The sequence below is a fragment of the Hippoglossus hippoglossus genome, chromosome 3, assembly GCF_009819705.1.
Source record: "Hippoglossus hippoglossus isolate fHipHip1 chromosome 3, fHipHip1.pri, whole genome shotgun sequence".
NCBI classification, from domain to species: Eukaryota; Metazoa; Chordata; class Actinopteri; order Pleuronectiformes; family Pleuronectidae; genus Hippoglossus; species Hippoglossus hippoglossus.
The window spans coordinates 3,740,601-3,768,117 of record NC_047153.1 but is presented as its reverse complement, the minus strand read 5'-3'; the positions used below and the strand labels follow the sequence as shown (position 1 = coordinate 3,768,117).

Genomic DNA, 27,517 nt, shown 5'->3' with positions numbered 1-27,517 from the left:
ACACCATTTGTTGCTATAAGGAAGTGACAGTTGTTTTAAGTGGTTCTTTCCTCGAGTGTTTTAAAGGTTTCTTTGTGTATAATAAAAGTTCGAGTTTGAGACAAAGGCTGAAAAGAGGAGCTTCTTCTTCCTCTTGCTGAATTAATGGACAGAATGAGGAAAGTGACGTGTTTCCTGAACATAAGAGCATGTAAAGCTTCTCAAGTTTTCTTTAAGCAACACCAAATATACCAATTATTTACAAAAAGATCAGACTACAGAGCTCTCACTGTTTTCCAAACACTTTTAAAAAAACCTTTAAAAAAACAAAACACATCACAAATAACAGACAAAGTTATATTAAGGGATGGAAATGTCCATAATACCTCTGCACCTGTTCTTCTAGTGTTCTGGTCTTCAGCAGTGTTTTCCATTAATGATCTAGACTGTAGCAAACGGCCATATCCTAATTTGTCCTCCCACAGTTTCATAATTAACCAATTAATTGTTTAGGCTTCTTATTAGAACATGATACCGCCATTGATTGAATTAATTATGTGGGAAACTCTGTAGGGTATCAGATAATGTACACATCCGTGATATTGTTTTTCCAGCTGATGTTTGTAAGTTTTATGACGAGGTGAAAGGCGAAGCTGCGCCTGTTCCTGAGGACGGTGAGAGCAGCAGCGACGAGGCGGTGGTGAGAATGGAAGGCAGGAATAATGAGCACCGGGAAGACGAGTGCCAGTGAGAGCGACGGCACCGAGGAGCCGGGGCATGAGGAGAATGAGGAGCCGGGGCCAAGCAGTGAGGGAAGAACAGAGGGGGAGAGAGAGTCACCCCCACATCCACAGATCAGGGAGGACAGCAGTGCTCCGCTCACCCTGAGAACCGCTGGTGTAGAAATGACCAAACACCAGCGAGGTGCAGGAAGTGTGATGAAGCCCTGAGCTCCACGGCAAAGTAAGAGCTGCCTGGTTGAGCTTCATGAGTGACAGGCGGATGTGTCAGGAGTTGGTAGAGACCAAAACATCATTTACGGGAGAGTGACTGTAAATGGCTGCCCCCTACAGGTTAATGTACTTTACTAATTGCCATTAACAACACTGGTTCCTGTGCAGCAGGTTTACAAGTGTGCTGCAGGTCACGTGACACGAATTAACCAAGTGGCTCCACCTCGGGGGGTTTCATCACGGTATCCTTAACGCTTTCTCTTTGTTTGATATAACAAATAGAAATGATGATCAAAATAAGTCAGAGCCTTTAAAACTAAATAAGAATTTCACAGTCTAGAGTTTTACCTGACAGGGAGAAAACTATTTGATGTGTAAATGATCTCGCCTTTGGTGGCATTTATTTTTAAGGTGCCACGTTTTATTTGTCCACTGAGGGAACTAAAAGCAAAACATTGCAATTGAGTTAACTTGGTGAATACATTTTTGGGGAAAATGTAAATTATAATTAAAAGCATATTAGATATGTGGCCTAAAAGATGCAAAACTTACTAATACACTTTGTTTAAATGGTTTTAGTCGTGGACCAGGATGATTTTAATCATTTCACACATTTCCTCTCTCTCTCTCTCTCTCTCTCTCTCTCTCTCTCTCTCTCTCTCTCTCAATGCATATATTATTCGCTGCTCTTCTCACTTCCTACCTCCCTCCACTCTTGGGGGCGAGGGGACGGAGCGAAGGTCGGAACAGCGACCACCAATCAACCGCCCCAAAAAAAAACCACACAGCCGTGTTCACTGTACTAACATGTTGACGTATCCCGCCCGAGATTTAAGGACCCCGGAATATATGAGACTCTGAAAGTATCAAAATAAAACATTTTCCCAAAATAATTTGTCCACAAATCTGTCATTTAGCAGCCTTCACATCCAGGAGTAGAGGATGCCTTGAATTGAGTAAAGCTCCCAGACAACATAATGATGGTTCAGGGTCTCCGGGGGCTAATAACGAGCGGAGGAATCCACAGTGCGGCTCTTTGTGAGCAATTACACGCACAAACCACCAGTGTTTTTTCCTCAAAAGATGTTTTTTTCTCTTTAAAGATAAATGGCCCCTGAGCAGAGGAAGCTCACCTCTGTTCTACGCTGAACTGGAATAATGGCTTTAATTAGAATCCATGTAGTGATGAAGCCCCAATTTAAATCAGGCCTTTGTGTTGCTGTGTTCATAAGTTATTCTAATTACCTGGATATCGCACCATTACAGGGGAGAGAAAAAGGCGGATTGAACAGACTGGGACAGGGAGGGGAAACTAATAAGGGGATGCTGGCTAATTGAATAACACACAGAGCAGTAGTCCACCGCACACATCCTTACTGGTGATCGGATCGCGAAGCGGAGGCTGGAGGAACAAATGCTCGATGTATAAAGAGTTACCTTGCATTCCCTGCAGCTCCGGGATAAAAAGCGCCGGCCTTCAGAGAACGTCTGGCCCATGTAGGTGCACTTCGCTGTGGAAAAACAAAAACAACTGCTTCAATATCAACCCATTAAGGCGAGCACAGTAACCATGAAACACCAGAAACACAACAGTTCCTTGGCCGGTAATATAAGCTCCTGCAGGACTTTCAACAATAGTGAGTAATGCTTTTTAAAAAAAGTTTCAGCCTGAAGTTCTGCAGAGCTAATTCCATTAGAAACAAACTTGTTCTTGGCTAGTGTGCATAAGTGGAGAGGAACTGTATCAGCGCATTAAGAATACAACAGAGGAGACCCTTCTGCATATTCCTCCGGCGATAAAGCAGAAATAGAAAATGAAGCATATGATATGACGTCCTGCTTTTCTCCTCTCTGGAGGGCAAGACCACGGATCGCTCAGTCGCAGCTCTGGAGCGCTGCTCCCTCGTTCGTCTGTGCCAGAGCTCTGATGTGCGCAGGGGAGGAAGAGGAGGAAGAAAGAGTGAGCGCGGGGATGGAGGGAGGCAGAGGAGGGCTGGAATTATTCAAAGATGGACTACACCTCAGGGATTTAGTGTTTTTTTGCAGTGTAGCCAGAGAGAGAGACACAGTTGTTCGCGGGTCTGCGAGCAGTTACCAGACCCGTGTGCTTTTATACGAGAAATGGTGCTTCCATTTCAGCTTCCATGGAAATCAGGCGACTGTGATCTGTGCTGCTGCAGAAAGTTCACTCCGGTTTCATTGCACCGGCAGAACAACAGCTCGCCAAACAAAAGCCGTATCAACAGTGGTTGTGGGTTTAATCGCACGTTCAAAAGCAAACAGGCTGCTGTTGTATTCAGGGTTAGGGTAATTTGCTCAAATGTGGAAAAACAACACCTTCTCCTCCTGTTTGGAGAACTGTTTTCGTCTGTGAGTGGAAAAATGAGCTGAACATCCCGTAGTGTGAACTAGGCTTTTCTCTCACTCGGCAAAAAACCGGAAGTGGCACGACGCAGTTGACGCTCAAGTTACGTCTCCACTCTCGGGTGTTTCCAGGCTAGCAGTGTGATAACGAGCTAAAATGGCGGAGAAACAGCGTTGGAGGAGGAGCGGCGTCTCCATTGGCCAACAGACGGGAATTGGAGCGAAACAGGAAGTGCAAACTGGGCAAAGAAGGACGTGAAAGAGAGGCTTCACGTCCGCAAATGTAATGTGACTGCTGCTTTCAAGGAGAAGAAGGAACAGAAAGTGAAATGTGGCAGATACACCGTTTTAAAATGTGCCGTAACCTTTGAAGTAATGGAGCTTCAGCTTCACTCAGACTTAAAGAAGAGACTGTTCTTCATGGATTTTTATAATCTGTCGCCAGCGCATTCTAATGCTGACCCTTAAACTGCATGATGAGGTTCAAAAATCAATTTCCAGCTGATTTTTTTTAGAACATTTCAATGAGCATTGCTGGAAATAATGAAAATTATGCAAGATTACTCCCACGCATAGTAAGATTTTATCCTGCATGTTATATACTGCTCTTCTGTGTTTGGTTTTGGAACGACTGAAAGAAAACCCCCGTCCAAACTCTTGATCTCCTCACGCTCGATGCTGCTTCTACTGCTTCACCATTCAGTGAGAAAATCATGTGCTTCCCCTTTTGTTTTTTGCGAACACGTGCTGCAGATACTTACGTCTGCACTTCTTGCAGCAGGTCCCGTCTACATGCACAGGCAGCGAGTCCTCCGAGCAGTTTGCCGGAGGACAGAAGATCCTGCGACACTCCACTACGCCGTTCTGAAAGAAAAAAACACACATTTTCTTTACTTCCTTTTTTTTGCCCACAGAAAACATGCAAGTATCAGAAGGAGAAATCCATCACTCAGCGTGCGCGTACACCTTTTGCCTGTGGCACTACTAAAAGATTCACACTGAACATGTCTCCCGCTTGCCTCTATGTCTCAATTTACATTTTCACAAGCAGTCATTCAATTTTAAACCTTGATGTGGAAGCAAACTCCCCCCCCCCCCCCCCCCCCCCCCCCCAACAGTAAACCTGAGTGTGTGACGTTCAGTGCAGTTTTACAGTGCAGCTCCAGCAGAGTTAGCACCGTGCAAACCAACCCAGACCCGTTCAGAACACCGCCTTCAGGACTGCAATCTAAAAAAAACTGAAAGCTATATCATAAAAAAAAAAAGAAAAATCATAATGTGATACAGCCCAGATAACAGATTCATCATCCAGCGCTGGATGGCTGATACTGAAATTGAGCAGCCGGCTGATAGCAGGTAGTTACTCGGGCCCTGAAGGACTGCCTTCATTTCTGAAGCTGATATCTCTCTCTCCCTCTCTCTCTCTCTTCATTTCGTGAGTCATCGCAAATGGTTCCCCCAGGAAGCCGCAGTTATCAGTTAATGGTGTGTCCACGGGAGGAAATCAGACCAAATAAACTTCACCCTGTGCTTGATGTGCAACGATGCGGCAAGTCCATTTCCCAAGGCCCCGGGATGGCCTGATTCAACACATTCTGGGATGTGGCTCCTATGTATGAGCACGGGCAGAGACGCTTATTAGGGGGCAGGGGGGGGGGGGACACTTATTAGGGGGCGGGCCAGGGGGCAGAGGGGAGATGATGCAGGGGCTGGGAAACTGGGAAATGTGATGGGAAGTGGAGTTAAGGAAGCTAAGTGTTGAGAGAGGAGAGGAGGGTTGTGGTGACTTTCCATTAAAGAGGAAATTCCGTTCTGTGATTCAGATTTTCTGTGCTGTGGAATTTATTTTATAAAAAACTAAAAACTAAATTGTCATTTTGTCTTTCTGGTGTCGATTCCTTTGATTTCCATGGCCACTGCACAAATGTCATCTTTTTTGTCTTTAATTGATTCTCACTCTTTATTTTATTTTTTAATGGTTGAAATATCTTGATGGGATTAATAAATATCTTGTGTTCCCAAACTTCAATGAAGAGTTGATATAGTCAGATAATATAGATAATAAAGATAAATGTACTGTATTGATTCCACTTCAAACTCCATCTGATCTTCCTCTACCTTCTGTTTTAAATGGAAACTACAACAAGAGAAGAAGACGCTGTCAGACGTTGTGGATTAAGACGATTTTAACAATCTTGATGGAGCTTAAATAAAAAGGGGACTTAATTAAGGGATTAATAAACAAAGCTTCAGATTGCTTCCTCTGTAGACACACACCTCCGCCGGTTTAGGAAACAGCTTTAGACTAATCTCGCATTTGTTTGAAGAAAATAAAACATTCAGCCACAGCCAGTGGTCGGAGGTATTGTGTTTTTTCGGTTGTTTTGTCCGTCCAATTCTCGTGAAAACGATATCTCAAGAACGCCTCCAGTGAATTTCTTCAAATATCTGAGCAAATGTCCACTTGGACGCGTGGAGGAACTGATCAAGGTCGCTGTGACCTTACCAAATCTCAAAAAAATTCTTTCAAATTTGACGCAACTTTAGACTCATGGATGAACAGATTTGATTATTGTGGTCGAAGGACAAAGTTGAAGGTCACAGTGGCCTCACGTGATATCTCAAGTATCCATTTGGGTATTTTCTTGCGGAGGCACACAACAACAGTGCGATGGTTCTGGTGTATCGTGTGAGAGTTGAAAGCCGGGGGCCTCATCGTCGTCGCGTGGTGTTTTGAAAGTTGAGGGTGACACTGACCTTACATGCACAGTTCCTGCAGTTCTCCGGCTCCACCCACAGCTCCTTGTCCCGGTACACCAGGCTGTTGGCGCTGCAGGTCCTCTCGCAGTGACAGCCCTCCAGCTGGGTCAGCCTGGACTCGGCGTAGTTCAGCTGAGGACGAGCACAGAATCATCGCCAGTGTCAAATCATGAAGTGTAAACGAGCGTGCAGGTTAACCCCTCAGCCCACCACCCCCCCACCCTCTGGCGTTCCCCTGCTCGGTTTTCACAGAGAACTGCTCCGCTGGGAGCCGCTCGTTAGAACAGCCCACAGAATAATGAGTGATCATCATTCAGCTCAGGCTCCTCACCTCAGGCTATAATCTACTGAGAGATGACAGACAGGACTGACAGCCCCCGTCCTGCCCCGCCCCTCTTCCACACTGATACGTCCTCCTTCTCCGGATAATCTCATAATCAGCGCTCTGCACGCTTGTCTCTCGACTGAACAGACGCATCTTTGACTGACAAATGTCACGAGAAGGTGTCAAGGGTCGAACCACGAGATTTAATGGAATGACAGGATATGAAAACCCTTCAGTGTCTTTACTCATGTTGTATAAACTATCAATTTCTTCTGGCCAATGTGTTTTATAAGAAATAATCAATGCTACATTGATTATGTTCACAGCTAGCCGGTTTTGGACTACAATCTACCTAATCTCGCTTTAGAATAACCCTTGTGTAATATTTATACCAATTACACGATAGCAGTGGTGTCTTTAATAGGCAGCCAGCCACAGAGGTGTAAACGGTTAGTAACCACACACAATAAATAAATATCAATAATAAGTAATACGCATTCATTCCCTTTTGAAATGAACGTCCTTCAAAGTCCAGTTTGTATCTATAATCAACACAGAGGGTTTTTTGTGTGTCCACTGTCTCCATCAGAGCTCAGTCTCCAGCTTCAGTACTAATTTATAAATCTGTGTGAAATACCAGTGCTGCCTGACCTATATATAAGTAATGAGAGTCCAGTTTGAAAGGTGCCAAGGTGGAGGAACTCTCAAAGGTCCAATTGATCTGAGCAGCGTGGGTCAACCTGATAATTATAGGTCCACTTCAGAAAGTCAGGGCTGTTCTGCCGCTCCGCCCCCTCCGATTCCTCAGCTCCCAGCTCGCGGTGTCAGAAAGAGGACAAAGCCTTTCCGGTGAAATGCTGGATATCACCGAGGCTTTTTCACTTCGTTTAGAGGAAACCCGGCTGGCTGGCGACCACAGAGCCGTGTAGTAAGCAGTGAGCAGTGGAGAAGTGTCCTGTCAAAGCCCCAAACAAAATGCATGAAATGCAATTTCAAAGGCAGGCAGGCAGGCTGCCTTGAGGCGCCACAGAGGAAAAGCTCTCCTGGACAGCGTGAGCATCAAATGGCACAGTGAAGCTGAACACGGGAGTCAGAGGCTAATAGGCATGTGTCTCCTATGGTTGATACACGAGGCAGTGACACAGGAGTTAAAGCCACAATAGCTGAAGACAATGTGAGGACACTTGTGTCTCAGGGTTTCTGAAGGACCTGTCAAATGTCTGTTTCCATGAAATGCAGAGGATCAGGGTCAGCGTTGGTCTGAAGAGCAATTATATAACTCTGCCATGTTTTCACTCGCCTGTTTGATTGATTGATTGATTGTTAGAAGAATTAAATTAAAATTACTGAACGGATTTCCATGCAACCTGGAGGAAGGATGGGACGTCGGCCTAGAGAAATCTGGAAAAATTGGGGGGGGGGGATCCAGGAACTAGTTTGGCTACACAAACCCATAACTGACATAATTATAATTGAGAAATGTTTTAGACTGCACACACCTGTAACAAAAGTTCGGCAACAAAAACCAGAACATCTGTCGGGTTCGGGGTCCGGCTCGGACAGAAATTGAAACGATTTTAGTGTTTTTTTAATTTTTACAGGTTTCCCAGGGCATAATCATGGAAACTATGATTTCCATGATCTGCATTGTTTTCTTTCTAAGCTCTGAGGCTTGACTTTAAGGGGATGGATGTGTGTTGGTGGGTCTATGTGCTCTCGTGCCATTCTAGTTAAGATTTTTATTGATATGACAGAACCCTGATGTCAGCCATCAAGTAATGATCATATTTTTTTGCCATAACAAGGAAACAAACACACAAAAATGGGAAAATCGGGTCAGATCCTCTTTAGTGTTGCTCGTTATGTTTCTTGGTTTAATAGCTTGAAGTGGAATCCTGTTCTCTTAGTGTTTCAAACTCGTTATTGTACAAATCCAATAAAGGAAAGAGGAAACCAACAGTGTTGAAAGCAACAAAAAAACAACTGAACGATGATGATTTGGATCTTTACAGTTTTTACTATTTGTATTAAAAAAAATATTTGCACTCTTTGTCTATAAGAGGATTTTATTTGAAATGTTTTTATTGGGACTATTTCTTTGGAGAAACAAATAAAAGCTTCTTTTTTTCTGTAATTGCGAAGAACCCAGACTTTTCCCCTTAAAGAGGAAATAAATCCCGAAGGATTAGTATCTGTATTGATGTTCCGTGTGATGTTATCGGGGAAAAGAAATGGTGCTGAGCCATTTCTTCAATGTGTTTCGGCGTAAACACAAGCTCGTGCTTCCTCTCCACAAACACACAGGTCTATAACAAGCAGACGCCACCATGCTAATCCACACACACACACACACACACACACAACGAGGCTTATTGTCACTTCACCTCACCTTGACACTCCAGATCTCACACATTCAGGACCTGGTGATTATTCACCTCACGCTGGATTCGGAGAGTCATTCAGAGCAGGTGATGGCTGCCTCCTCCCCGCTGCAGCTCCCGTGAGCAATAAGGGTCGGGAGGCAATAGGTTTGGAGGAGCGTCGGTGTGAAGGAGGCGGTGCTGACACAGCAGTCGGGTAATGTTCTTCAATTTACCCTTTATTTACACCGAAAACCATTCTATGGCTCACCCCCCCCCCCCCCCCCCCCCCCGCTGAGATGCCCTCACCTCATTCACTCCCACCTGAGGGCTCTCATTTATGCACGTAGAGGCGCACACACACACACACACACACACACACACACACACACACACACACACTCAGAGTCTATCACACACGTAGCTATGCAGATGTTTAGTCTTATAAATGGTTCGAGCTCTCCCCCATGGCTCCAGGGCACAGTGCACATTGCCTTTTAGCCTCCTGTTGTGCCAATGCAGTCGATTGACATCTTGTTTGAACCCTCTGTGCACCTGTGAGTGTGTGTGTGTGTGTGTGTGTGTGTGAAAAACAATTTTTAAATGTCAATTTCAACCAGATATACACACAGATGCTGTATATATTTTCCTAGAAATGCATATGCCAACTGAAATGGCTCCCAGCAGGGGGCCGTACCTCCACCAGGGCCCAGCAGAACACATTTAAATTCACGAGATCTCTAAAATGTCGAAAACCATCCAAATCTCAAAAATTGTGTTTTTCCCTGACTCATTCTGCACCAAGTCTCGTGGTGATGGAGTTTTTTGCAGAATCCTACAAACAAATAAACCTCCTTGATTAAGATGTAGCTGCTCCTGAGGAGTGGTCAATAAGACGTTTACTGTTATACTGCCAATATAGATTTTATTATTCAGGAAAACTACTGTATATGAGGATTCCTGGAGTGAGCAAGGTGGTCACTATGATTCAGATAATATGACAAACATAATAACCTTTGACCCCTCAATCCCTCCTTTTCACACAAAGAACAAAAAATACACAAAAATACTCACAACTCAGGGTATTTAGTGTTTTTTGGCCAGTTTGAAAAACCCAATCTGCTGATGAAGACTATGTAATACACTCAAAAGCTCTGGAACAACAGCTTTACTCATTAGAACGTATAATCAATAATCAAGCAGCTACTCCACATGTCCCTCTGTTGTGATATGAAATTCAAAAGGAAAAACAGCTCCATCTTTGTCTTTACTCCCTCGGGGATCAACTGATTCTCTGTTTGCGATTCCCTCTCACATTAATATGAGTTTTATGTCTGAACCACTTCACACTCACCGTAACAACGGACACAACAATCAGATTTTCTCCAGAGAGATTCGTTTGGTTTTATAACATCCATCTCTCGTTTGGTTTTATTTTCATTTCTTTTCTCTGGCTTTCGTCCTTGTTGAATTTAACAAAAAAACAGAGACGCTGACTTCGGTGGAGAAAGAACAATGAACTTCAATGAAGACGTCAACGGCTGAATCAAAGGGTTCGTCTGTCTCCGGCTGCAGTGGAGAGGGATCTAATTTATTCATTTCCATTTATGTGTCTATTTGTTTGCAAGGCTGCAGCTTTTAACTGGATAATTTTATTTCTCTTCCTGACACGGTTGCTTATTCAGAGTGTTTTCTTTTTATCAGTAACGTCTCTGTCGAGTCTTGTTTCGCTGTTTATTATGTGTTTTATTGTGTCGATGTGAGCTGGTGATTGTGTGTTTTTCTGCGTGGGAAGCTGCTCATTCTCCTTCCTGTCTCTTTACCTTCAGGGTCATCTTGGCCAGGAGCTCCTGAAGGTCCATGATGCCTTGCACCAGGCTCAGGAAATCGCTGCAGGTCGGACAAGCTCAACGCAGGAAGAGGAAGCACCAAACCAAGGGAGGGAAAGAAGAGAGAGAGAGAGAGAGAGAGAGAAACAAGAGGGAATAAATTAGACAGGAGATAAACAGAGCAGAACAGGAAAAAAAAAAATCGTTACCCAGACTGTATTCATTTGGACTCCGCTCATGGTGGCCGACAGCAAACACAAGGGAAGCCTCACACATCTGTTTACTCTTTGTCCTCGGCCCTGTGGCTGGTGTTAGCATCAATAATAAAGCGACACGGTGTGATTACACGCCTTATTGATCGGTGAGAGAGACGGTGGCACAGCGGCGACCTCCTATCTCCACCCGTCCGACAGCAAACAGACGGAGGAACAAGGCGGCGGGCGAGAGGAGTCGGAATTAGATCAGGACGAAGATGGCTGGAGGAAGGGACTTTCGTCTGTGAGGTCACCGCCAGATAACACATCGCTCATTACAATCCAATTTCATAATGGTGCACTGTAATGGAGAAGGTGCTTCCCCCCCCCCGCCCTTTACACCTCAGCTGTGTCCAGAACACCACGAGGGACTCTGTCTTCATTACACTTACTGCGGTTGAGGTTAGGACACTGTGTGATGTAGCCGTTGGGGGCGAAAATCAGCTTCACATCCTGGATGACGCCCTGGCAACACAAAGAGAGGGGGGGGGGGGGGGAGGTGAGTACAGGGGGAAAACACGGAGACAATGATACATACATGTATTGATCCATGTTGGGATATCATCAATAATTCAAATGCTAGCATGAACACAGACTGAATGCTAATGGCGTTCAGCGCCGTGTTCCTCGAGAGGCTCACGAGCAGAAAGCTCAAGAAGAAGAAGCTGATGGAGATTCGGTCAAATTGAAACGTTGACTTGATGATGATGGTGCAAACTATACACGTCAAATTCAAATCTGCACCAAATCTGCACACACTCGTGAATATCTGTCCCCTAAAGACGCCGGATTTTTCCATCAGGATGAATCATTCTCTGAGAAAGTGTAAATGTTTAATAGAGTTTAAAACAATATCCTGGATCCTAAATGTATTTGTCTCTTTTATTGGATGATGTCCCATGTGCCCCTCCACAAACTTTCATGGTTCAGTAGTTTTTTGCATAATCCTGCTAAATATCTAAACAAACAAACGCAGGTGAAAACATAATTATTACAGGTTTTCTTGACAGGAACAAAACGTGTGTTCTGATTTATCCTTATTTAATTATGTGTTTTCAAACCTCTTACTATGATTTCCCGTCCTTTAATGTCCACGCATGACAAAAAAAAAAGCTGATTAAACCGCTGCTGCAGTCTGTAAATCATGTGTCAAGTTGTTTCTATGCACTGCACTGGTCTGTTTCCATCACAGAAAGGATTTACACCGTCAGTATCCTTACAATATACTTGAATCTGCATTAAAACTTGGACGTATAATGGAAATGTATCACGGAGATGGTGAAAATACAAAGTACGCAAACGGCGTTCGTTCCTAACTGAGCTGAAGAGAAGCGACTCGGCCTTTAACCATCAGAGCTCTCTCACTCCTTTAAACTGATGATCTGTCAATCACTCTGAATGACAGCCTGGTTCCAGAGACGTCTCCGTGACGACCACAGGGATCAATAATTGGAAAACAAAGCGCCTCTCTAATGGAAACCACCGGGGAACCCAACACATAAACACACGGGCCGGATATAGTTTCAGCATTGGAAGCCATATTTAAAACATGCTGGTGGGGGGACGGGGGGGGGGACATTAGAATTCACAGCCCGAAGCAGAGCTGGCATCTACTCATCTGTGCTTTACGTGTTGGGGAAATTCATTTACAGTTCATTTGGGCGGCCGGCATGCAAACAACACCTGAGAGAGAGGGGGAGGGAGAGAGAGAGAGAGAGAGCGAGAGAGAGAGAGGGAGAGAGAGAGAGAGAGAGAGAGAGAGAGAGAGAGAGAGAGAGAGAGAGAGAGAGAGAGAGAGAGGCTTCAGGCGAGCAGCACAGATTGAAAACAAACGCACTCTCTCTCTCTCTCTCTCTCTCTCTCACACAAACAAACACACACTCGCTCTGTGAAACAACGGATGGAGAAGAAGATTGTCAGCGTCACTCAGAATGAGAATGAAGGTAAAGATCGTGGCTGTCTGAGCCGCTGGCGTTAGACCGGAGCCCTGACTACACATCACTGTCAATGATCAGCAGGTAATTGGAACTGAAGTCATCAAATATATTTTCTCTCACACACACACACACACACACAAACACACACACACACACGTATCTCATTCCTCTGCAACACCAGGTATGTTTCATTCCTCTGCCAAATAATGTCGACTCCCCAACGATAAGACGAGTCCAATAACATGGCTGCAGATGTGGGGGTTTCTTTCCTCAGTATTTTTTTATGTAGGTATTTTGTTCATTTCCAATAAACAGCAAAGCTCCAGTCTCTCCATCACTGCCTCAGTGGCACAGCACTGTCATTTAAAACGTTAATAAACATCACATTAAATAAAGGCTAATGAGTTAATGCACGTAGGTAAAAAGAATAATTGACTAAATTAGTAGAATATATTTTGTTTTTAATGTTTGTAAAAATCTTTATTTGAACTAAATCAACTAGAAGCAGCGTTTAGTTTCGTTTAGTTCCCATTATTATTACTAATTCATTTCTTAAACTGCACTGTTATTTTCAATCTTTTATTTTGTATTTTATTTTTGTATTGCTTTTAACTGTTAATTTCTTTTCAAATGCTTCTTTTTTGTGTTGTCTTATGTTGACATGTGCTACACAAATTAACTTGCCTTGCCTTTTTTAAACATGCTCTAGTAATAGCTCTATTTTTTGTCAACTCTTGATTCTCCATTTCAAAATAATGTCCATCCGTTTCTTTCTGGTCACATTATGATTCTTTAAAGTTTTTAATTTAATTCTGAAGTCAGTGACACGACTTCTCCATCGTCTCTGTGCAGCTGCTCATTGCTTTCATTGGATTTGAAGTGAATTTGGCAGAAGTGCTGACTTTCAGCTTTAAAGCTGAAATAATCAATAGTTTTATATTAGCAGTGAATTTAAGAAGCACATGTAATATGAAAGGGGTCGAGAATATCACAGACTCTGCAGCTGCATTGATTTTTTGAAGTTTCTTTTAGCGCTCTCTCTCTCTCTCTCTCTCTCTCTCTCTCTCTCTCTCTCATACACACACACAAACATTTCAGTTTTTAGTTTCATATGTGGTTGCAGCTAATTTTTAATAAAAACTGTAATTCTACTTCTACAAATCTTCGTTTGAGGGAGCATGCTACTAAAAATATCCTCTGTAAACAAGATAAAAAAAGATCCTGCGCTCACAAGATAATTATCTCATGTTCATGCAAACATGAATAAAGAAATATCTCCTTTTGGGAATTTAGCTGCATCAGGTGCTGTTTAAGTATCATTTGTTTCCTTGTGTCCCCAAAACATTCACAAGTTCACTCGTTATTGCCGATAGGATCATCGTCACCGCTCCTGTCTGCTCACTTTCACCATCATTCTTCCACGTAAGCTTGTTTATTACAGCAATAAGAGTCCAGGCATGTTGTTGGCTTTGCCGTTGGGTAACATTGACAAGAGGTCTGCTATCCCGGGTGAGGTTTTATCTCGTGATCTCACTACAATCATGCAGAACATGACTTTTCTTTTCCCGAGCCAGGTGCCAGGACCCAGCTTCTGCCTGCTGCTCATCTCCCTGGACCAACTCAACATCAACCGCACTAATTAACAAGTGCGAGAGGGGAGAGACCAAAGGCAGAGAGACAGAGGATGATCTCTGCCTGGGAACAAAAACACATGAGTCAACGGGAAAGTTAATGAGAACAGAACCAATATAAACAGAGTCAGGTGATGAGATCAATTCCCACCTTTTTCTTTAAGGTAAAATATGATTCAAGTTTAGTAAAAAGACAAACTGAGTGAGAGATCTCTCCGCTCTGAATCCCTCCCGTCCACGTTTCCTCCATCGTGCTACCTCACGTAACCTGCTGCTGCTTTCCATCACCGCCTGTGTTAGGATTCATTACCGTCCCGTAGTGCATGAAACGCCGAGTGCTTCACAAAAGCGCCGGCTCCAAACGAGCCTGCACCGTCCCTGAGGAGTCAGCATTCCTGGTACAATGGATTCTAGATAAAGATAATTTATTACAGTTGCTCTTTCAGATTGAAGGGCCCCGAGAGGAGGCGGCGCGAGGACGTGGAGCGTCTCGAGCCACAGCCAGGACTGAATATGTTTTATTTAAAGGCCTAGTTAGCTCGTCTTATCATTATCCCACTCCTGCGTCCTGAGTGGGATAGATTACAGCCGCCACTTTATTTCGCCTCCTATCTCCTCCTGCAGTGTTATACTTGCTCTTGGCTATTTTCCCTTTTCGCTTCTTTATTCTCATTTTTCCAACAAGCTCTTCAACCGTCTCTACGTTTGACAAGAGAAGACGTAAGTGGACTCTGTGCAGCCCCTTGTCTCCAGCAGGTTGAAGGAGGAAGAGGTGAACGTGAAGTTAGGTGACGTGTTGCAGTCCATCTCTGTATGTGTCTATCAAGACCTCTGCACATTACATCTGAACACTGTTTGCAAGGAAATACTTAAGATAAGATAAGATAATCCGTCGCACAACGGGGGAATATTTATATACAGGGTTAACCCATTACAGCACATAGTTCCCAGTGCAACTAGCCATTTGTGTACAGATTCAACAAATCACACATACTAATATGTTTTTGGTTCAAATCTGCATTTTACAAATATAACGATCTCCGTCCAGATGAGCGTTTTAGCTCCGTATCAAAAGTAAACTCCGTCCATACTAACACACCTGGAAATGCATCACATGCCACAGGAAGCAGATTGTCTACTCAGCAGCTAGTTGCTTAGTTACAGAAAATACGACGAACGAAGATGGTGAAAAGTAAGACGACGGATTTATTTCCTTGGAAGAATTGGAAGTGTTGCTGACGGTAAATGTTATCAACCCTCAAGTCTGATAAGAACCAATCAGGAAGCGAAGTGGACATCATCGTTTCCAAATGTCTCCACGTCTGCTCGTCCAGACTAAACAGCGTTTCCCACAGTTCTTGATTTTTTGTGGGTGCTTGAAAACTCCAGATTAGTGTTGATGTCAGGAATAGAAGAAGCAGATAAGATGTGTTTTAACATTAAATGCACTGTGACACAAACTGTCGTAGTGTTGTGTTTTATTCCTTTCCCTCTAAATTAGGTGGTAGTGTAAAGACACGAGGGACACAGCCACCTCGTCTCTCTGCAAAGTTCAGAAATACCCTGTGGAAAAATAACACGCAAATAGACAAGAGCCTGCAGCTGAAATGTAGCTGGGTTGACAGATAACAGGCTAAGTTTAGTGAGTTCAGGTAGAAACATGATGAAAGTACAGATTTCTTCTTTTCACATTTGGGTCGAGCCCGTGGAAAAACAACAGAATAAAGAAAATATGAATAAATGTATTTTACTGAAACATCTTCCCATTAATTCAAGGATCAGACAGTGAACAGAGACTTCTCTTACATAATAACGTGTGACAGAGATCTGAAGTTATCTGTATTTTAATGGTTTGAAGATGTCAGTGTAATGATATGAATTATTGTCCGGACTAGAATCAGCCAGCAGACACCGCACCTCTGTAAAAAACACACAAACCCATATCTCATCTGAGAAAGAAGCTCATTACAACCCGTAGTTATGTTTTATTGTTGAAGCTTCCTGAAACAGCCGAAGTGATTATGAGGGGAGCAAAGGGGAGGAAGTCAGGGAGGAAGTCAGGGAGGAAGTCAGGGAGGAAGCAGGTCGACCAAACTCACAGGAGACAGATGTTTGTTTCTTACGTGAAACAGATGCTCGAGATGTTTTTTATCCATGTCCAATACAATGAGAATAAAATAACCTTAACCTGGATTATTGTGACCATGACGACGACGGAAGTTTAACCCAAACCAGGATCCCCCCCCCCCTTTAAACAGAACCACTTACTTACTGAACTTTAAACTGTGAAACTTCAGAATTACTGCGTCACATTCACTCTTCTTCATGTGTAAGTTACTTATTATTTTGACTCTTGCTGCTGTAATATTGCAAATATCCCAAATGTAGGACTAATAAAGGATTATTTAATTTTATCTTAACTTGTTTGCATCTGTGCTTTGGGAAAAAATTCATCAAACAAATGACAAACATTGCAACAAACAGTGATTTGCCGCACGATGAAATAAAGCTACACTGAAAATGTCATCACATCGCACAGCCCTAATTATATTATCTTGTTTTTTGCAACTGGTTGTTAATCATGTAAATATTCTTGTAAAACTTTAGTTGAATCACTCAAATACACAATCTGTAATTACAGCAACATTTCAGTGATACAGACCAAACTGTGTAAATTGGTTTTTGTACATACTGCAATTGCAACTGCACTGTAACTTGGGATTAGAGTGTAAGCACCAGAATGAGCTAATTTAGATTCAGCGTTTAGTTAAACAGTGAAAAAGAGCAAAGTTCCTATTTATAGTTTTGTCCAATCAGGTATTTTCTGCAGATGTGGGATAATAATGTGTTTGTCTAACCTTTCCTTGTCTCTCTCATCGTGTGCTTCTCTTCGGCAGCTGCACCTTTTTATTCTCCCCTGTGCCCTGAGCCCCGATTTCAAAAAGCACAGCTACTACTTAACAACGAATAACATTTCCTCTCATGAATATGCACGAGTTAAAAGATATCACTGTGTTTAAAACCAAAAAAAAAAGGCTGTAGCACAAAAATGGTTGTTCTGCTAAACTGAGCAACAGGTCGTTGATGTCAGGTTGTTACAAGTGCACACGTCAAACCAACATGCAAACTAATCCCAGCGCGAACCCGAGGGGGGGGGGCCTCCTCGTTCCTTCCGTCACTTCACATGAGCCCGTGCACTTTCACGCCATCTGTGTCTGGCCGCTGACAAACGCCTTTGAGCACTCCTGGCACATGAAGGGTAGACGGTCTGTGAGCACTGAGCCGACCGCGGGTTGGGAGCTGGGTGACGGAGCAGCGTCTACGAAGACCACAGCTCCCTCTCAGAAGAAGGAGCTCCTTGAGGTCTCGATGCGAGAGGGGGGGGGGATGAAGGAGGAGGCAGAGGAGGGAGGAGGAGGGATGGTGCAGCAGCGATGGTGTCAAAGCACGGGGGGGGGGGGGAGAAATAATTTACACCGCAGCGGGGTCTGGTGGCTGATCAATATGTTACATAGACCAAAATGAAAAAAAGCCCATTGATTGCATGGCAGGTGGGCAGGAGAGGTGGGAATATCAAGAGCATGTGCATGTCTGGGCGACACCCCCGCTATTTCCACTTCCTGCTGCGACCGCATGCAGGAGCCTGACAAAATGAGCAGTGATTAAAAATCAACAGCATTGTAATGGGCCTGGGAACAAGCGTTTCTTCTTCTGTACATCTCATCTTGTACAAGAGAGATGTACACACACAGCCAACTCCAAATCTGGAATGTGAAGCACGTTCAGGTATGTGAAGAAAGTATGTGTGTGTGTGTGTGTGTGTGTGTGTGTGTGTGTGTGTGTGTGTGTGTGTGTGTGTGTGTGTGTGTGTGTCTGTGTGTGCATCGTCTCTGGAGTCTTACCTTGAACAGGCCATGCTTGTGGCCGTGCTGGCCCAGCCACACTCCACTGCCCGGCGTGAGCTCCATCTGAGGAGGGTCTATCACCCGCTCATAAATCCTGCCAACAACAAATCAGAGGAGAATGTCGGGGGTTAGGATAACGGTGCACAAACACGCTTCTCCTTTTTTATGGTCCTGGTGCGGCAGGAACACTGATCCAATACGGCTGAAAAGCAGAGGAAAATCCAACAGACCCCCCCCCCCCCTCTCTGCCTTCGTGGGGAGCAGGGAGAGCCGAGCATGAGGCTGCTCTCCTCAAGCATGACAGCCAGTCTCGCCCCGCGGCTCCCTAACACGGTATTGATACCCGGACGTGGGATGTAGGCCGGATTAACCGTCCAACTACTGACACAAACACAAACAGGCTTTGGCATTATCAAGGCAAACATCCTCAGTGTCATTCAGCAACATTTTTTCCCTGCACTGAGGTTTTTCTTAACAACACCAGCGAGCCGCGATGGGCCAGCGTGAGGATGTCAGAGAACAATCTGTCAGGTTTCACCCTCCTCCTCCTCCTCCTCCTCCTCCTCCTCACAGTGTGAGCACACGCAGACACACACACACAAGCTGATTTCTCCCTTTGTCTTCTTTCATTGTAAAGGCATTACTGTAATTTAGTGCTTGTGTTGATCTCCGTGACAGAGGCAGCGCAACGACGACAACCACAACACGGCAGGTTCTACTCTCAGAAGAAAGTAGTGCTTGTTATCTTGAGGAGTCGACAAAGTCTACATGAAAAATAAACTTTGTCTTATTAGTGTTGGGGGGGCATTTCCAAAACAGAGCGCAGGGCAGAAAGTGAGACTGGTGAGGCAGAGGTGAGCAGCTGGACAGGTGCCTGGTCTGGATATATACGACCGTTCCAGCCCTCTGCACATAAGTCATGGTCGTTTTAATGCTTTTAACTTACACTTAATGCTCCATTAAAGATATCTCTGTTCTTAACATCGAGGGAAATGACTCGCTGGAATGTCAAAAGAGCACTTGTGCAGCTGTGAAGACTCCAAACGTCTCTGTCAGCTTTGTCGTTTTGACTGTATATATATATAGACAAGTTGAATATACAGTATGTTCAGCTACTATGGGCTCGATGGGCGGATCAAGCGGCCCCAGCTGAAATCTGATTGGCCCCTGAAGTGCCTACATCCACCAGTCAAAGGCTCAACCCCAACGTTTAAACCCAAGCAGCTCAATCAAGGGGGAGGAGAGACACTCCCCCGAGGAAACAACACATTTATCTCACAATCCAGTAAATCATGACAATAACGGCTGTCGATACTTAATTGACATTTCACACCAGTGGAAAGAAAGTGGGCTACAATTTCCTCTGCATGTATACTGACATGTCCACTGAGTCATTCACTGACTTCAAGGGGCCGAGCATTGCTTCAATCAACCTTTAGATACTGAAGTGGGTTTTGAGTTGCGTGTGCGTGAGAGAGTTGAAGAGAGGAGTGAGTTTTTCTGACGTGGACGATGTCGACGGAGCGTTTGACTCCGATTGGTCGTCCCCCTGCTCGTACACGGATGAAGAGAGCGGCAACGACAAGCTCCTGCTTCTGACCGAGGGTGAGACTGATGTTACCGGACTCTGAGCAATGACCCAGAATAACAAGTGGAGCCTTTTTGTTGAAGGAAAAGAAGAAGTTAAAGTTGACATTTCACTGCTTTTCATTTTCACACCCGCATGTATAAACACAGGGAGAAAGTGCCCCCTAAGTTGGGAGGATCAAAGTTCGTGTCATCAAGGGTCCTAACAACGATAAGAAAGAAGGTAAATCTGCACAAGTTGGATCCTTTTAACAATAAAACTAATGTCCTCCAGCGACAGAACGAATCGGTTACAAAACAGAGGCAGAATTATTTGTCATCTAAACATCTGAGTCACAGTCGGCCTCTTTTATGTGTCACTAAATCCTAACAATGGAGAAAAAACGACGCCACACTTACTAATTACAGCTCAATTATTTGTCTTCTAAAATGATAATTGATCGGAATCATTACTTCTGTTAATTCTTTGATTTAAAATGGCAGTTTTTGCATTCAAGGGGATTGTGTGTCATTCCGTGCACGTGTTTGGATTTCCCCCCCTGCTGAGCGAGCCCTCGCTGCGGTGGAGTGTCATGTGACGACACTGCATTGTGTACTGTTTGTTTACCTCAACCTTTGTGTCGTCTCTGTCTCTCTCACCTTCTCGTCTCGTCAGCAGTGAAAAGCAGGAGATTAACAGAAGGAAACACCAACGAGGATGAAGCCAATTAGAATAGTGATGTGCTCACGGGCATCTTTGCCGGGTCTGACACCACAAGCTAATTATAGAGGATGTACACCAGTCAACAAAATGTATCGTGTGATTAACATTGCTCCTCTATCACCACAGTGCAGGAGTCAATGACTCAATGATTAACAGCTACTCTTTAAAACCCGGAGAACAGAAAAATATCACAAAACTCAGAAGAATTCTGTGGTTTTGATTCATTTTGACCATGTTTTGATTCATAAGTCCTGCTTCCACACAAAAAGTGGAAGAGGAAGTCAAGTGCAAACCAACCGTGACGTCACCCACTGGTTTGTTACTGTTGTTTTGAAACCAGAAGTCACCATATTGGGAGGAGCAGGGGGCGGAGCTTGACTGCGAGCTCGTGGACGCCACACACCCACCTACACCTGCGACCTGCACCCATTGGATGGTTCTAGCTGTCAATCGCACGGAATCAACAGCAAAACACAGATACAGTGTTTTGTGGTTTATTTGACGCTGGGACCATACTTTACAAAATTGCTGTATTGAAGAAGACTTGAAACTGGAGATTGAGACAATAAACTTCACAGGAAGGTGATAATCATTGATATCAGACCCACGGTCAAGTATCAACTGAGTGTGTTTCCTCCTGCTGCTGTTTAAAAAGCATCGTGGGAGCATGGGGGGGGCACCAAAGGGTGAGGAGGGAAGGAATGAGAAAGATCTGTAAGCTGAAGATCTGTGAGTGAGGTGACCACCATCAAGTGCTGCCGTCTGTCGTTGAAAAGGACCAATCACTGACTGATGTCTTCATCAATCCAACACGAGTTCGTTGGGCTGCTTTGGAAACGCACTCGCAAGCTGCTGTTGTATTTCTGCTGTTCTGGGACCTGTTGTATTGAATCACACTAACTGTCACAAGCGGTGACAATGGGTGTCGCCACAACTGAAACCCTGAGCGTTATTAGAACAGCACTCAGTTTAGCACATTCCTCTGTCGAGAGCCCGAATCTCACAATGTTGAAGAAAGTGATGAACAAATTTCCTGGTTCCACTGTTTTCCCCCGGATCCGAATCTAACGTTGTTTCTATAGAGCAGCTGAAAAAAGTCCTTCACTGATTGGTTGGTTTGTGTAAAGTTAAACAAAAACAACCAAACTGATTTCCACGAAACTTAGTGTCAGGGAGAAAAACCTATTAAAATTTGGTGCGGATCCAAATCTGGTGGCGGATCCAGGATTTATTTCCTGCTTCCTTTAACATTGTGAGATAAGGCTTTATTCAACATTTTCACTATTTTCACAGGGAAAAATTAATGGATTTTGATTAAATAAATTTGTGTGAAATTTGTTGGACCTTTTTCAGAGGAATACGCTCGACTGATTGCCAGTATTGTTACCTGGGAAACCAGTGAAAATATTTAAAAAAAACACCTTTCTTTCTGGTCCATGTCCCATCCTGATACAAATAAGCAGAGGTGAGAATATAACCTCCTCGGTGCAGGTAATAATTTGAATGTGGATTTACTTTGGCATGTCTCCTCTTCACATTAGAAAGGGAAAGCAAACCAATAACAGCTTGTTGGATGTGCAGTGTCTTGCTACGGCAGAGCCAGATAAACCAGACCCATCACTTCATCCATAACCAGTAAACTAGGGCAGCGCTGCTCCACTTCTACGCTGCTCCTCTTAACCTTTACTGGGTATGTGAACGAGAGAGACCCACATCTGGATGGAGAGGGACAAAGTCGAGGCAGGTGTGGAGCAACTCGCTCATTCATAAGAACGAGAGAAAACCTCGAGATGTGGGGAAGCGCTGACAGAGAAACTGTGGACACACTACGGCACAGAGAGTATAAATCCACATCTTACTGGAGAAACAAATATGTTCTCCTCCGTCCGCTTCAATAAGCTGCCAGGCCGCCTCACTTCCAGCGGTGCACCCACTGAAGTGAATAAACTGCATTTAATCTCAGGTTTGCAGCCATATTGACTTCCTGTTTCCCACCTTCACCGATAAGAGCGAATAAAAAAGACTAAACGAAGCCACGAACACGATCCAGAGTCGTGTCCTTCTATCTTTAGGACGACAGGTCAGAGGGAAAAAAAACACCACAACTAAAATAAAACCTTCATCTTCAAAAGTGAGACGCGATATTTAGGTCCCTGGCAGCCTTATGGCTCGCCTTCAAAAGAACAATCTCAATCACAGCCCGCATTATTTTCTCTGCCAATATCTGTCGGCCGCACTAAACTGCAGACCACTTCCAATTTTCCACTCGTCGAGCTCGAGACATTTTCTGTCATGTTGGTGCCTTTCCTCCGTCAGAGATACGGAGTCAGAAATCAGGAGTCAAAGTCCCTTTTGAGTCGCTCGCCTCGCTGTGGGACAAATTTCCTCAAAGCTCTCCATTAATCCTCTGCCAAAAGCAAGCTGGGTTACGTCGTGTCACTGGAGGCTGCTGGGAGATTACGGGTTACTGTGGTATTTTTGGACAGGAAGCTACAAAGAGCGTCCCACACGCTTTAATCTGTTAAAAAACCTGTGTGCAATTGAGTTTGGAGCCTTTATTGAATTTGAATCCACTGAAGAATCTTTTCTCAAATTGACTTAAGATTTAACGGTTAAACATTTCATAGATTCAAGAAGTGGAATAATATATTTGAGAACACAATCCAACACAGAAAAAAAACACTCCACCCCGGATACAAATGTACACAAATTACCCCGAGACAACTTTTCCTTTTGTGAATACAAATCATGCCCAACTAATTCTAACGAGCTCGTAATAATTGGGATGATGCTCAGTTACAGCCCATTTGCCGAGATGGGATATGAACTCAGGCTCATTTACATTGTTGCACAGAGGAAACCTACTGGTCGGCACTTTGCTCACGCTAACACACGTTATTATATTATCTTTTTCTAAATTGAGTTTCTACAGTTTGAAATCACTACAGTCGAGGACGTCACCGGGCTAAGTGAAGTCTAGTTATAGCTCCGAGACGTCGTCGTCCATCATCGGTGTTTCGGGATGTTTCCCAACAAACCACAGGAGATCACAAATGAGTCGGGGCATCACAGGGGAACGCCTGCGTAATTACATCTCTTGGTAACAACTCTATGACAACAGAGGACAAAAATACCCCCCCCCCCCACACAACAAGAGCGACAACAAGAGAGACAACAGGAGTCATGTCGTGCAGTAGAGACCTTAACAAGTGTTTTAGCTGTTTAAGAGTTTGAAAACTGTGTCAGACGATGGGTTTGGTGGTTTCCAGTGACATGTATAATGATGTTGCTTTAAACCATCTTATATCATCATGGATACAGATACGTGTTTTATTACATGTTTATTTTTGTCTGTCTCCTGATCATTTATGTATTTATGCAGAGAAGCAGTTTATTAGCCGGGGTTTGCTGCGAGCTTCATAAACTCAGGGTTTCTTACCTATAGATTTTCCAAGATGGACTTTTAAAGGGAAAATGTGCAACTTTTCATTTAGATTTTTTGGGGTGTAGAAAACAACAAATAAAGCGCCAAATATTAGAGCATCTACATATGTTGTATTTGAGTTGTTTTTTTAACCTAAATATTCAAAAGGAGAAGTGGAAATAGGACGAATAGAGTTACATGTTTTCTGGAACAAGCTCAAACAACAGAAATGGGGATAAAGAATGAAACTGCATGAGGTCAACTTCTATGGAGACGATACTTTCTGTATGAACATCCTCAGTCGAGCTGGAACAATTGGGTGATTAATCATAAAATTAATTGGAATTGAATAAAAAATCAATCTTGGATAATTGATTAATCGTTAAGTTATTATTTAGGAAAAGAAAACTTCCTTGAGGAGCTCATTGACCACATCTGCCATAGTTACGGTTGAAACATCAATACTTCAAGTGTTTTAAAAAATCGTTGCCAGATGAAACTGTGAAAAACCAAAACGTTGGCAGCAAAGTGGAAGCTTCTTTCATGTTCTCTCCATATTCAACTAATTAGTCAGTTAATCAAGAACCTAATTGTGAGATTAATCACTCAAAGGAAACGTCTCTCGTTCCAGCTTTGCTTCCCGGAGCCACGAGGACGACGCAGCGTGTTGTAGAAGTGGGATAACGTTGTGCCGGGGCTCTTCTCTTGACTCTAGCGGAGGCACTACTGGATGTTCAGGCAGCTGTCATCGCAGCTCTGGAGCATCTACTTCTGAAAGGGCATCCGTCAGTCTCTCTCTCTCTCTCTCTCTCTCTCTCTCTCTCTCTTACTTCTTAAGTGCCTGCGGATGAATCAAACCGCTCCAGCTCCACTCAAACTGGAGCTGCGCCACCCACAGCGGCTGAAAGACGTCGGCATTGTGCTCCGCGAGGGCACGCCTGCAATTTGAGTCAGTGCTCCCATCTCGATGTCGAGATCCAGCCTGAGACGTCTTGGAATCCCTGATGGTTGAAATATATCGGCGAGACAGGAGCATGTGTTTTTTCTTTGACATTTTTTTGGAAATACATGATGCAAAAAAAATAATAATCCCAAAAGCAGAAAAAGTAAAACAGTGAAAAGAACTGGAGCATCATTGGACGAGAAAAAAAAAAAAAGAGGAAATGCCTGAAAGTAGAGCACATCCTAATAAGATGGCAGATGTATCATGTTTAATGGATGAAATGACCCAAATTCCTTCACCCCCAGCTCGGCACAGGAGATAAGGCCGGTGTTACCTACAGTATGCAGATGAAGATAGAGTCTAATCTGGCTTTGTCACCACGATTCCCAAAGGAGCCGTGGTCTGCTTCCTCCCCGTCTCAGATATCTGTAATTACCTCATCTCAGCGATGACCTTACCTGTTGATAGAGGCTCCTGCTCTTTCCCGATAAGACACAACTATTACAGGTGCAGATACATTCTGAGGAGGGTGGGGGGGAATAAAGAGATGGAGAGGCTGGTAAGAACATGTCTGTGTATGTGTGTGTGTCCCCTGGGTCTCCTTGGTGCGCCTCCTCCTCCTCCTCCTCCTCCTCCTCCTCACCACTGCTACAAGGGGCCAAAGCTGGGGAGCCTGCTCACAGGGGGTGGGGGTCGGCCCCCCCGCGGAGCTTGGTGCAGGGAGGCTCCAGTAATGACACACTCCATCACACCTGACACGAGACAACATGAAACCCCCCCGAGACTGGAGAAGGTTTACTACAGGGACGAGTAACAGCTTCAAACCCCGCCTCTTAAAACAAAGACAAATACTCCAGCGGCACCGTGATGGCGGCTCGGTGAGGGATAATGATGACGGAAGGCTCACGCAGTGTTCGTCCCACGGATCGTGACCCGGGAGCCGAGATACCTTCAATCACACAGCGAGATATTAAGGGAAAGGTTCGCCGACAAGTCTGACGTCTGATGAAGAGCAGAAATATGAGGAAGTAACAACCATACCTCCGGTTTGAATCTCCGGTTTCCCTTTTACTGACGTCCAAGAACGATTAGCGCCATAGACTGTATATAAACAATAAAATGGACCCTTCCCAAAATGAAGCAGAAACATCCGGATGTCCCCCTGGTACTGGGTGGTAAAGATCATGAAAACTCTCCTCCTCCATGTTAGCAGATGGGACATGGACCAAACTATACTTAAAATACAAGACTGGCTCGTGATTGGCAGGACCTCTACACCACGGATCCACTCCACCGTCACTATACTGCACAAATTATGTCAAAGGTGCCATATCCAACATATTTTGGATAATTTTTTTGTACTGTAAGATGAAGTGGAAACTTAATATCCATCTCGATGTACAAATCAGGAAGTGATGAGTCTTTTAAAAGCAAATCCAAATATATAAAATTTCCCCCGACTGTCTTCTGTGCAGACTATCAAACAGCAAAAAAAGCAAATATCACTGATGCATGAAATAGAAAGGAAAGAAAAATCCAAGCCGATTTGCACCAGATTTATTCACATCATGTTGAAACAGTGCTCGTTCATGCCTTAAATAAATTCCAGGTGAAGAGTGCAACTTGATGGAAAATGGGTGTTAACAGTTGCATCAGTGCGATGGCAGGCGAGAGAAAAAAAAGATGCCAGTCGGCCGGCGGAGGTTTTGTCTGCAACAGGAGCACGTTACAGAAAGTCAGTCGTGGGAAAAGACTCCATTCATTGACATTTAAAATGTTCCTTCATTAGGCTGCAGGGGGCAGGAGGAGTAATTACTCTGAGAGGCCTGTATGAGCTGCTGCAGCGTCCCATTGATCTAAATGTGGGTTATTCTGCTGGAGCTGCCCCATTGATTAGAGACCCGAGGGCCACGTATAATTTCCTCTGCGCTTTCCACCTGCGTGCTCTGTGTCCAGTGCAGCTGCCACAATGCAAAACCAGCCAGTCAGACAAAAGACTTCTCTGCTCAGAGACAGCGGACGGGTATCTGGAGCCCGGCGCTGCTTGCCAAGAACAAGGGCAAAGGTGTCAAGGTTAGAAACAGCATCGGGTGGCGTTATTAACCTGATTATCCTTCGCCGTGCAGCCCCCTCCTCTGAGCGGGGGCGTCGATGATCAGGTAATGAAGTAATGGATGCTTGCTGCTCCGCTGAGCAGAGCTGACACTGCCCTTCAGAGGAAATTAAAACCTTACACCTGAATTGCTTATGTGGAGCAACATTTCCAGTTCTTCATGCATCACTAAACCAAGACGCACATCTACCCACGTGTGTATACACTACTTATCCTGTGGCATATATATAAAAAAAGGAGATGCAAAAGCAAAGAAGTGCGAGAAAGAATAATGGACGGAAAGAAACATTATTATCAGATGAAGTTTCCCTTTATAGCAACTCTCTCATTTATCTAATGTTCCATTCCACTCTTACAGCCTTGTTCTTGTCCTAATGATAGTTTTGGCCGAGTTGATGAGCTGCTTAGCAGGTAAGAAAAAAAAAAACCTTCCGGCTCAGTGGCCTCTTT

At 44.1% G+C, this 27,517-nt stretch overlaps 1 protein-coding gene across 1 annotated transcript in view; it reads right to left on the bottom strand.

Moving 5' to 3' along the window:
- Positions 1 to 27,517, bottom strand: part of LOC117758418 (protein kinase C-binding protein NELL1-like) — a 208,801-nt gene that overhangs the window by 126,896 nt on the left and 54,388 nt on the right. The window contains exons 5-10 of the mRNA XM_034580078.1: positions 18,295 to 18,391; positions 11,217 to 11,289; positions 10,565 to 10,647; positions 6,054 to 6,188; positions 4,058 to 4,160; positions 2,370 to 2,443 (exon numbers count right to left, since the gene is read on the bottom strand). Coding sequence (XP_034435969.1) covers positions 2,370 to 2,443; positions 4,058 to 4,160; positions 6,054 to 6,188; positions 10,565 to 10,647; positions 11,217 to 11,289; positions 18,295 to 18,391 — 565 coding nt within the window. The remainder of the gene's footprint in view (positions 1 to 2,369; positions 2,444 to 4,057; positions 4,161 to 6,053; positions 6,189 to 10,564; positions 10,648 to 11,216; positions 11,290 to 18,294; positions 18,392 to 27,517) is intronic.